This window comes from Triticum dicoccoides, chromosome 3B (genome assembly GCF_002162155.2).
Source record: "Triticum dicoccoides isolate Atlit2015 ecotype Zavitan chromosome 3B, WEW_v2.0, whole genome shotgun sequence".
NCBI lineage: Eukaryota > Viridiplantae > Streptophyta > Magnoliopsida > Poales > Poaceae > Triticum > Triticum dicoccoides.
The window spans coordinates 566,331,161-566,343,077 of record NC_041385.1 but is presented as its reverse complement, the minus strand read 5'-3'; the positions used below and the strand labels follow the sequence as shown (position 1 = coordinate 566,343,077).

At 45.0% G+C, this 11,917-nt stretch overlaps 2 protein-coding genes across 2 annotated transcripts; both read right to left on the bottom strand.

Moving 5' to 3' along the window:
• Window positions 1-1,644: 1,644 nt before the first annotated feature.
• On the bottom strand, window positions 1,645-3,855 carry LOC119281564 (L-type lectin-domain containing receptor kinase SIT2-like). Its single transcript, XM_037562058.1, has one exon. It carries the CDS (start codon window positions 3,777-3,779, stop codon window positions 1,716-1,718), a length of 2,064 nt encoding a protein of 687 aa, XP_037417955.1. The 5' UTR covers window positions 3,780-3,855; the 3' UTR covers window positions 1,645-1,715.
• Window positions 3,856-7,168: 3,313 nt separating this feature from the next.
• Window positions 7,169-9,370, bottom strand: LOC119281562 (L-type lectin-domain containing receptor kinase SIT2-like). The gene has a single exon (XM_037562057.1). It carries the CDS (start codon window positions 9,368-9,370, stop codon window positions 7,358-7,360), a length of 2,013 nt encoding a protein of 670 aa, XP_037417954.1. The 3' UTR covers window positions 7,169-7,357.
• Between the last annotated feature and the right edge of the window lie 2,547 nt (window positions 9,371-11,917).

Genomic DNA, 11,917 nt, shown 5'->3' with positions numbered 1-11,917 from the left:
CGTGTGTTAGATGGTGAAGCTTCTTCCTAGGTCCATTGTCCCTTTTTGTCGTGCCGTAATACTTGCGATGCGATGTTCCGTTACACCGACCCTAGAAAACTGTAATGTGGTGCTTGTGAAAGACCAGCCGCTGTTGGTACTATGATCAGCATTGGCCTTCTATTTTGTGTGGTGTTTGTTTAGCTCTTGGTTGCTAACGATGTATGGTCAGTGCCATGAGATGGTGCTTCTGATGGATTAACTACTCCGTGGTTGATGTAAGTTATGAACAAGTTAAGCTGTGGCTCTAATGTTGGTTTTCTAATCCGTTTACTGTATCATACGTTTTATTTCCTATATATGTTGTGTGCTCTGTTCTGTCTTCGGACTTATGCCGATACCATCAGTAATAGACCTGTGTGTACCTTGCTTTTTTTGAGCATCTATTAAATTAGTACTTGAATGCATATGCTAAGTCTGGGCTACCACTAAGCAAGGAGCTAACGTTGGGACCGGCACCCCGCGCCAAGGCGCGCTTCCGATCTAGTACATGTTATCCGACGGTCTAGGAGCTCAAATTGCCGTGAGAGCTCGTTGGTGGCTCAGTTAATCTGGCATCAGCGCCCTAGAACTGGAGCCTCAAAATTGAAAGGGCCTGCTGCTGGCGGCGGCTGATATTGGACGGCGGGGCGGAGCAGAGTCCGGGTGCAGGGCGTTGGCCCGTGCTGGGGAGGTGGTGGCGACCGGTGCTGAGGGGTGAGGGCAACGGGGCAGAAGCACGACCCGGAGGCGCTGTAATGTGGACGGGGCAGGGACGATCCACTCGGGCCAGATCCACCAGTTGGGGAGTTCCGGCCAATCTGGACTGGGAACGAGGCGGAATTTCTTCACTGTCCGATCCAATTGGGAGGTTCCGGGCAATCTGGACGGGGCAGTCGTTCTACAGGATTTAACCGAGCCAGAAATTTTAGAGAAGCTATGGCGCAGATCCTTGTGGCACACTGCCTACATGTTTGCAAGATCCTTGTGGTGACGAACTGTTTGGCAACTGTAACCATCTACTCCCTCCGTAAACTAATATAAGAGTGTTTAGATTACTATTTTAGTGATCTAAACGCTCTTATATTAGTTTACAGAGGGAGTACAAGACTGAGTACCGCAGTGCTATGGAAGAATATGAGGATTTTAGTGTGGATCACAAGACTACAGGTACTACAAATTATGAAGCCCATTCTCTAGCTAAAGCTGCCGTGTCACTAGATCCAGCGCGCCGTGTGTGGCTTCTAAATCTCCCTGATATTGCTTGTGTCCCAAAATCTATTTTGATTGAATAAAAACTAGTGACACCACTAAAAAAATGATCGATCTGAGGGATCACGTGTTGCACGTGTGGTGGGAGGAAAAAAAATACTAGGGCTGCAACTTGTATTTCCATGAGACTGTAGAACAATATATAAAAGTTCCTTATACAATGGAATATTACACATGGTTATATATGTGTTTTACACATTATAGGTACTGTAGTATTTATCATAAATGGTACTTCATCCGTCCCATAATATAAGAGCATTCTGCAAGCTTTTGCAAAATGCTCGAGCTTGCAAAATGCTCTTATATCATGGGATGGAGGGAGTACAACCCAGTAGTAGAATGTATTTCCCCATATATAGCTAAAGGTCCCATGAAAAATATACAATAAAACACCCATAACAGTGCTAAGGGCTAGGAATATTTTTTTATCTCCCACCCGAGAGGCCTGACAATGTAGCAATGCTTGTCATGAGCTGTGGATTTGACACGCTAGAAGGGTTGAATCCCCTGTTTTCCATCAAGGCTTGCATGCTGAAGCTCATATCGGTTGGTGCGAACTCTGGTAATGGCATGTCTCCGTTGAGGTATTGCATGACTTGATGCATGCTAGGCCTTGTGCTAGCAAAGGGTTGTGAGCACAATAGACCAAGCTTCAGGACCAGGCATGCCTCATCTGTTTTGCACTTGCCTTGGAGCCTCTGGTCTATCATATCCACCATTGTTCCTTTCTGCCAATTCTCAAGTACCAAGTCAACCAACATAACTCGATCGCCATTTGCGTTCTGCTTGACAGGCCTTTGCCCGCAGGTGACCTCAAGAAGGAATATGCCAAAGGCAAAAACATCCGTAAGAGGAGACAGCTTGCCTGTGCGTAACAGTTCTGGGGCAAGGTAACCCATGGTACCGACCACACGTGTGGTATGTGGGTCAGTACCATGATCATACGATTTTGCAAGGCCAAAATCTCCTAGTCGCCCATTTAATTCGCTATCGAGAAGCACATTGCTTGCTTTGATATCTCTGTGGATGATAGCTTTATCCCACTTCTCATGGAGGTAGAGCAGGCCACATGCAACTCCTTTGATGATATGAAACCGCATAGCCCAATCTAGTAAGGGCATTTCTTGTTCACAGTACAGGTACTTGTCAAGACTACCATTTGGCATGTAATCATAGACCAAAAGGAGTTCACCTTTTCCCCTGCAATAGCCAAGTAACTGCACGAGGTTGCGGTGACGAAGGCGGCCCATGCTAACAATCTCAGTAATGAATTCCTTTGTTCCCTGCTTTGAATCATGTGACAATTTCTTCACCGCAACCTCCAATTGAGATGCAGGAAGTATGCCTTTATACACCTTTCCAAATCCTCCTGCTCCGAGTATGTTCTTATTATTAAATCCTTGTGTGCCTATGAACAAATCCTTATACGGGAATCGATGTGGCCCAAACTCGATCTCCCAGTCTTCTTGTAGCTCGGTATATGCCAATTTCCTTTGAGCAAATAAAATGATGATAATTCCAGCAATAAGGATGAATGCTGCAACGACTATTGGCAGGACAATCTTTAAGACCTTTGAGTGAGGCTTTGGGCCAACATGAGGTAACTGTCGCAGCTTGGTTGTGTCAATCCCAGGAGCAGTCTTTCCCATGCTGAAGCTCCAGCCAAGTATGTAGTATCTTGAGTTGATGACTCCAGTTGCGGACGAGAAGCCAATGTATGCCGTGTCTGTGAAAACTGTTGAGAGATCATAAATGGTTGACAGTAATGGTCTTGCAGGCTTGGCCATTTTGATGGGAGCCAAAGTTACATCGACCTTTGTAGCTCCTCCGTCATACTCTACCCACACCTGCATCATCTCACGGCTAATGAGGCTCAAGTTCTTGAACGTACCAGTTTTGTCATCAAAGAAGCCAGCATCATGGGATTGCACAGAGTGGAGACTATTTATGTTGATACCAACATGGTTGCCATTGATGTCCTGGAACTCACTATTTTGATTGGTGTCAAGCTCCACCGCAAATATATGGTTGCTTGCTTTACCGTTGTTCTGGTTGTTGAGGAGCCCCAAGTACTGGGCTGGCAACGCACTGGAGAAATTCTTGTTTCTGGTGACGAAGAAGGCCATGCCATCAGCACTCTTGTCAGGGTAGGCGGAGAGGATGCTGAAGACGAAGCTGATAGAAAAAGATTGTACATAACCACTAGGCGACGTGCGGAAGTGTAGAGGAGTTGGGTATAGAGCATGGCCTTTGAGGTTAAAGGTGCCATTTGTTAGTTCAAGGAGTCCATCTGGTGTGATTGTGGCAGCTCCATCAAGGCTGAGGTTAGCTTGGGCGAAGCCGGAGTAGACAAACTGGTCATTAGCAATGGTGAAGGATGCTCGGTTGAGGCAAATGAACAGGAAGAAGAGTTGGCATGGAATAAAACACTTATGTTTCTTGTCAGGCATGGGTGTGACCCGTGACATCTCAAGAATATGCAAGAACATAGTATTTTGCAAGCATAACTGTGAACAATGGTTTCCAGTTGCCCTCTACTTCTATTAGCCTGTTCTTCATTTTTAGCGGAATTGACTCAGCCAGCCAGCATGACTTGCAAGTTGGTCTTAGTCATCTGTGGGAGAGTCCTTATAAATAGCAACTGTCCAATGGCATTAATTACTACTCCCTCCGTTCCTAAATACTTGTCTTTCTAGAGATTTCAACAAGTGACTACATACGGCGCAAAATGAGTGAATCTACACTTTAAAATATGTCTACATACATCCGTATGTTGAGTCCATTTGAAATGCCTAGAAAGACAAGTATTTGGGAACGGAGGGGGTAGTTCGGATTTTTTCAAACACATGTTGAACCAGATGATTTTCTAAAACTTTCTTTGAAAGGTTTAATATTATCACAGGGATTTATAATTTTTTGTCTGCTAGAGTAATCCAATATGATACTAGCTTTCAGTGGAATTGACTCAGCCAGCTAGCATGACTTGCAAGTTGGTCTTAGTCGTCTGTGGGAGAGTCCCTATCAATAGCAATTGGCCAATGGCGTTAATTACTAGTTCGAATTTTTTCAAACACATGTTGAACCAGATGATTTCCTAAAACTTTCTTTGAAAGGTTTAATATCGTCACAGAGATTTATAATTTTTTGTCTGCTAGAGTAATCCAATATGATACTAGCTTTCAGTGGAATTGACTCAGCCAGCTAGCATGACTTGCAAGTTGGTCTTAGTCGCCTGTGGGAGAGTCCCTATCAATAGCAATTGGCCAATGGCATTAATTACTAGTTTGGATTTTTTCAAACACATGTTAAACCAGATGATTTCCTAAAACTTTCTTTGAAAGGTTTAATATTGTCACAGGGATTTATAATTTTTTGTCTGCTAGTGTAATCCAATATGATACTAGCTTTTAGTGGAATTGGCTCAGCCAGCTAGCATGACTTGCAAGTTGGTCTTAGTCATCTGTGGGAGAGTCCCTATCAATAGCAACTGGCCAATGGCATTAATTACTAGTTCGGATTTTTTCAAACACATGTTGGACCAGATGATTTCCTAAAACTTTCTTTGAAAGGTTTAATATTATCACAGGGATTTATAATTTTTTATCTGCTAGAGAAATCCAATATGATACTAGCTTTTAGTGGTGGACTCATGGTTGTTACTTTAAGAGCATTTTTGACAAAGGGGGTGTTTACCATGTTTTGTAGTTCAATAAGATCTTTATGGTCTAATTTCCATGAAATGTTCATTATCTCATTTGGTTAAAAGTAATGTCACCATCATATAGTTTATTGTTCAACACACTAGCCAACTGCTAACCAGATAGCGATATTAAAGTTAGTGTGAACTGCACAAAACTGGTATTATTCGCTGTATCTCTGAAGGCTAGTTCTCGCCAATGGAAGTCTCCTTGCTAATTTTCAGTATCCACATTTCTCCATCATTTAGAAAGTTCCAACAAATGCATCGCTCTCTAGACTTTGGTTTCAGTTCATCACTGTAGCCAGTTCCTCTGAAGTCATACTAACCATGTCTGCATTTGTTTTTAATTCAGCGCCATTGTTCGGCCATTGTCTAATTAATTACTGGAACAAAGAAATTTCATATAATTCGATCACTGCCACAGAGGGGAATCTAGTTTATTAGATGAACAAATGAGAAATTGTCTCAGACTTTCTGTGTACACATGTCCCAATCATTTAGAAAATTTCAAGAAATACACGTGGAGGTTAGACTTTGGTTTCAGTTGCCATAGAACCATAACTGCAGTCACTTTCTTGAGGTCTTTCCTTTTAGGGCCTCTTTGATTCGTAGGATTTTGAAAACATAGGAAAAGGATTGGAGTGACATGCCCATTTGAATCCCGTAGGATCACTAAGGAGTGTTTGATGCCACAGGAAAAATTCCTACGGGATCTAATCCTATGAATGAATGGACCAACATAGGAAAAATTCCTAAGGATTGTAATCCTCCAGAAATCCTATAGAATTCCTTTGAATCAAAGGAGCCCTTAGCTGGATAACTTGTCCACTTATATGTTCTACTTAAGTTTTGGAAGACTTTCATGTAATGCATCTGCCACATAGGGGAACAACAGTCCAAGAGAACTAGAATCCAGAGAAAGAGCTCATTTCTAGTTCTCTGGATTTCATATGCTTCTATTATAGAGAATGAAAAAAACAAATTGTCTTGAAATGAGCTCCTATATGTCCAATAGTCCAAGAGAACTAGAATCCAGACTCCAGAGAAAGCAGTTCAGCATTGGAAATGATTAATTCTTGTTACGTTAGAATATATAGTTCTTTTCTTAGATAGAAGGCCGTCGCCTGTAAATGAAGCCCTTGAGAGGTCTTAAAACTGAGTTTCAGAATTCAGATAGGGCTGCGCAGGCCAGAGGCAGTAGCTCAACAGCTAAGCTGAGACAGGCTGAAATAAAAAGGAATATAAAAGCCAAGGGAGGGGCCGGCGCAAAGATCCACTAGCTAACCTGAGTCGACGACGCTTGCCACATCAGCAGCCACTCGAAGCGAAGCTGTCTGCCACCAGAGACTGGAGATGAGGTCAAGCATCGACGTATCCTGCTGCCTGCACAAAGGTCTCCATAGGTGCAAAAACATGATCAATTTGTAGAAGGTGTCAGCTGGGTGTTTAAAAAAGATGCCCCCAATAAGGGCCTTGTTCCTAATGTTCCAGAGTGGCCAAGCAGAGCGGCGAAACTGAGCCAAGTAACCCGACGAGCTTTCCCGGATAACCCCTTGCCTAACGTGCAAAGTCCACAGGTGACCACTTGCACCTGATTGCATCCCTAACAAACCTAAAGAAGATGTGATCCACATACTCATCTTCACCAGATCAGGTATATTTCCCATCCCCAGGGCCCTGGTGCTTGAGGACCTGGTCTGCACTGGGAAGCCTTCCCCTAACCAGTTGCCAGAGAAAATTTCAGTAGAGTACCTCTTTCCAGAGAGCCCACCCTTGGTCGCCAACGCGGTCACCAGTTGGCAGCAGGAAGTGAGAACAACGGTCATTTTCCCTTAAGATAGTTCTTTGGACAATGTGTCTTAAGATATTTTTTTAGTATATACCTTAAAATTCTTACTCTTTGTTCCGCGCCTCTTGTTGAGTGGAAGCCATGATTACACCTTGCCTCTTACAAGGGGGGTGGGAATGAAACATGATATCTGGAACAACAAAATTACAATTTCACTCTAGCTCTTTCTTGTTTTTGTAATGGAACTATTAACAATATCTTCACCCTAGCTTGTTTTGCAACAAGAACTATAATAAACTAGCCTGTCTCCATGTAATTTTGTTGTGAAAGTTAATAGACTAGCACTTCCTTTCGTGTTTGTGTGCCTGTTTGATTTAGCCTGTCTCCATGTACCCACTGTGTCATTTATTACAAGGCCTTGAACAAATATCAAATTTATATACACAATCTCCACATGAAAATAACTGCTGTGAAACTTAAGAACTATAGAACTTGCAGTCACAAATCCGGTTATGTGTGCATGCCAAACATATGAGCAAGCACACCCTGCAGTATTGATGCATATGTGTGCCATCTACTTATCTTCCTCCTGAAAGGCTTGACATTGTGCCAAAGCTCGTTGCTGATGAAGAATGTGATGTGATGTAAGGGTTGAAACCTTCGCTCTGCATCAAAGCAAGCATGCAGAAGCTTAAATGTGTTGGCATCAACTCCGGTAGTGGCATTTCCTTGTTGAGGTACTGCATGACTTGCCTCATAGTTGGCCTTATGTTTGTAAATGGGTGAGAGCACAATAATCCTAGCTTTAGTGCTAAGCATGCTTCACCAACATCATATACGCCTTGAAGCTTGATGTCCACTGCATCATTGAGTGAACCTTTACGCCAATGTTCAAGCACCCAGTCAACTAGCATGAGATGGCTTTCCTCCGTATCTTTCATGATGGGCTTTTGCCCACAGGTGACCTCAAGAATGAACACACCGAAGGAAAATACATCTGTAAATGGGGTTGCCTTGCCAGTGCGTGCAAGCTCTGGAGCTAGGTATCCTATGGTGCCAACAACATGTGTGGCTTCTGGGTCGCTACCATGGTCATACAACATTGCAAGACCAAAGTCACCTATTCGCCCACTGATCTCGGTGTCGATGAGCACATTGCTTGCCTTGATGTCTCGATGTATGATAATTTTCTCACACTCCTCATGAAGGTAGAGTAATCCATTTGATACACATTTGATGATTTGAAACCGCTGAGACCAATCCAAAATAGGCTTTCCATCTTTGCCATATAAGTATTTGTCTAGGCTTCCATTTGGCATATAATCGTATACTAAAAGAAGCTCACCTTTTCGCCGGCAATATCCCAGTAACTGGACAAGATTGCGGTGTTGAAGGCGGCCTATGCTAACAATCTCTGCAATGAATTCCTTCATTCCTTGTTTTGAGTCGTGTGACACCTTCTTCACAGCGATATTGAATCTTGATATAGGCAACACCCCTTTGTATACCTTTCCGAACCCTCCACCACCTAGTAGGTTCTTGTCTTTAAATCCTTCTGTGGCATCAAACAAATCCTTGTACGAGAACCGGTGCGGCCCATACTCAACCTCCCAATCTTCACATAGCTCAGCATACCTTAGATTCCTCCGTATGAGCAGAAAGATGGTAGCAGTTACTGCAAAGAGGAACACCACAATTCCTATTGGTAAAAGTATATGTAATCTCATGGACTGAGCCTTCTGACCAAGACGGGGCAGCTCAGAGAGTTTGGAAATGTCGATGGGTGGAGCGAGGCTGTCCATGCCAAAGCTCCAACCAAGCACATAGTGCTGCGCGCTGACTGTGCCTGTAGAGGATGAGAAGCCAATATATGCTGGACTAGTGATTACTGTCGAGAGATTAAAAGTGGTTGAAAGCAGTGGCCTCTCAGGTTTTGCCAGATTGATGGGGGCCATGGTCACATTGATCTGTATGGCCTCTCTATCATAGTTCACCCACACTTGCATCGCCTTGTGGCTATTGAGTGCCAACCTCTCAAAGATGCCACTCTGATTACTGTAATAGCCAGCATCATGAGATTGCACAGAGTGAAGATTGTTGATGTTGATGCCGATGTGGTTGCTGTTGATGTCTTCTAAGTCATAATTTTGGATAGTGTCAAGCTCAACCGCAAAAATGTGGTTGTTTGGGTCACCATTATTCTGGTCACTGAAGAGGCCCAAGTACTGGGTTGGGAATGCAGCTGAGAAATTCCTGGTTGGTGCAATGAAGAAGGCAAGGCCATGACCACTCAAGTCAGGGTCGGTGGAGAGGATGGCAAACACAAACGATACAGAGAAAGACTGCACCGTGCCATCGGGAGATTTGTGGAAGCGCATGGGGTTTGGATGGAATGCATGGCCTTTAACCCGAGCTGTACCATTGGTCAGCTCGAGGAGACCGCTCGGCGTGATCCTGGCATTGCCATCAAGGGCGAGGTTGCTGCCGGTGAAGCCTGAGTATACAAATTGATCGTCCCCATTGCCAGTACTGCGAGCAGCAAGGCTAAGGCTTACGATCAGTTTGAAGAACATAATCTTCTTGCTAGGCATGTCTGCAATTCTGTATTTTGTGGGTATGCGATGTGGTTTGCAGTGGTGCACTTGCGTCTACTTTGTTTGGCTGTTCATGTAGCGGAGATAGGCTACTTGTAGTTACTTAGGCACCAATTGTTGTCTGAGTCTTATGCATACTTTTCTTAGTTCCTTCCTTCGGGCTTGCTTCTTCCCAGTCTGTAAGGATGCATCAAGTAATATTGAAGATGAGTTTGACTGAAAATGAGACATGTTGCCCAAGTCAGGAAGAAAATAATTAAAGCCGCCAAGGACTCATAGATCGGCACAGGAGTAAGTTTTAGAGAATCCAAGCACATCTCACATCATTTAGTTGTTAAATGTTTCTTTCAACTGAGCATTTTGTCATTGCTGGTAACCAATAGTCAAGCTATATTTTTCGTTGTTGTAATATTGTAGGCAACTAGTGGTAGGGTTTCCAGTACCGTGGATTTCTTTGTGTGGTTCAGCTGCTGCTTTCTGGTCCTTCTCGCCACTATAATGGGCTGTCAATGAACACAAACTGGAACGGCTGTTGACTTTGAACTCGTGCTAGCTGGTCACCCACTGAAATCCAGATAAATTTGGCTGATTTCTATTATGCAGCAACGATGGAATCCTACGCTATGGTGACGAGAGGACGACCTAATTGCGGTAGAAATGGTGGTTCATGAGTGTAACGAAGATATATATTTTTTTATTCCGGTTTCAGGTCAGCAGAAGTTTGTACTAAGTTTTTTCCACAGCGCAAATATCATCCAATTAATCGGTTCTTTTTAAAAAAAAAATAGGGGTACCTATTGGCAGTTTTGTGTTATGATCTCGATTAATCATGGAAAGCTATCCTGATGTCAGGTACTACCTTCGTTCCGTATTAACGTTTTTTCTTTTCAGTTTTTGGAGGTTACTTGTGGAATATATTTCCATGCAATTTTGTTGCAGGTTCTTTTCCTCTGATGAGGACATCCCTGCTACTATTAGAGACCCACAAGGCCACAACCCTCGTTGTTGTTCAACTCCAGAAAACAAAGACTAGTCAGCTTCCGCACACCAATCAAATTATTAATTATTTTTATTTCTTGAAACTACTTCCAATATACATAAAAATACGATCATGTCTAGATCAGATATATTTAAATTGCTCAGCAATGAAGAACCTCGCATGGATAAGAGGGATGCACATTAGAGCTTCTTTGAATTCCACCATGTTAAAAGACCGGACAGGTGACTGAACCGATGAGCCTGTTTTATCGGTTGGACTGTCGGTTTACCGGTTCATCACTGGTTTTTTAGGCTCTAAAGAATATGTTTTGTTCACGTATACGTTGATAAAAAGAGATCAAATACATCCCCTAAAGAAAAGAGATCAAATACTTTTCAATCTCTTCAACATTTTTTCGATGTAATTCAGTTTCTTCGACTGAACAACAAAGCTGTATGGGCAGGGTGGTTATTGGGCCAAACCGAAGGCCGACACGTCTATTCACAGAGACCTGCGCTTCTATTACCCAAAAAGGTTTTCGCCTCGTTTTATATATAAAGCAACGATCAACAACATCCGGTACAAACGCACACCCCCACAACACACATACACACACCCAAGGCAGGATATATAGACGCTGAGCGGAGGGACACCAACCCAAACACTACACGAAGAGGTGAAGCTGCATATGACGAACCATGGGTTCCAAGGCGGCGCCTACAGGAAGGGGACGACACCGGAGCTCCGCCATTGCCCGATCCGAGGATCAGAGTTTCCCCTGAAGCAACACGATGGGCAATGAGAGCCGCGATGACGCCTTCAAGAAGGGAACCGGGCAGCACCAAGCCACGGGCTCTGCCCATGAGCACCGCGGAACCACCACCAGAGCCGCCGCCCCGGCATCCAAGACCTTGACACCACCTTACCCGAGATCTGCCGCAACCCCAACCAAAGAACCATGGGTGCCCCCCCAGTGCCGACACCCAATAGGTCGGCCAAAACTGGCCTCCATCGACCCGTTCCGCGGCACCGGTGCGAGACGAGCTCGGTCCTACCGCTGGGCGCGAGACGAGCATGGTCTTGCTGCCGGGCGCGAGACGAGTTCGGTCCTGCTGCTGAGCGCGAGACAAGGTCAGTCCTGCTGCCGGGCGAGAGACGAGCTCGGTCCTGCTGCCGAGTGCGAGACGAGTGATGGACCGCAGCTGGGGAAGGGCCAACCCTTCAACGAAGATAGCGGCCGGACGTCGCGAAGATGGCTCGAAGGTCGAACCAGGCCGCCTACAAACGATCTGACGCTAGAAATCCAGCCGCCGCAGCCCTCGCCGCGGGAGCCCCAACGCACCAAATGTGCTGCCACGTTTGGGCCCCGCGCGACCCACCACCACCCACGCCGTTGGCCACGCGACCACCACCAGCACTGCTAGCGCGCCAGGCGACGTTGCACCGCGGTGCCCGACGCCCATGTCGTGCCCCAGCCAGAGATAAGGGCCCGCACCGCTCCTCTGAACGCGGGGGAGCCAGAAGGCCCCGCCGCCGCCGGGCCGTGCGAGCTTTGCCCGGCCAAG

Excerpts from the sequence above, each read along its gene's own strand:
- LOC119281562 (XM_037562057.1), bottom strand. The coding sequence starts at position 9,370 with ATGCCTAGCAAGAAGATTATGTTCTTCAAACTGATCGTAAGCCTTAGC.
- LOC119281564 (XM_037562058.1), bottom strand. The coding sequence starts at position 3,779 with ATGTTCTTGCATATTCTTGAGATGTCACGGGTCACACCCATGCCTGAC.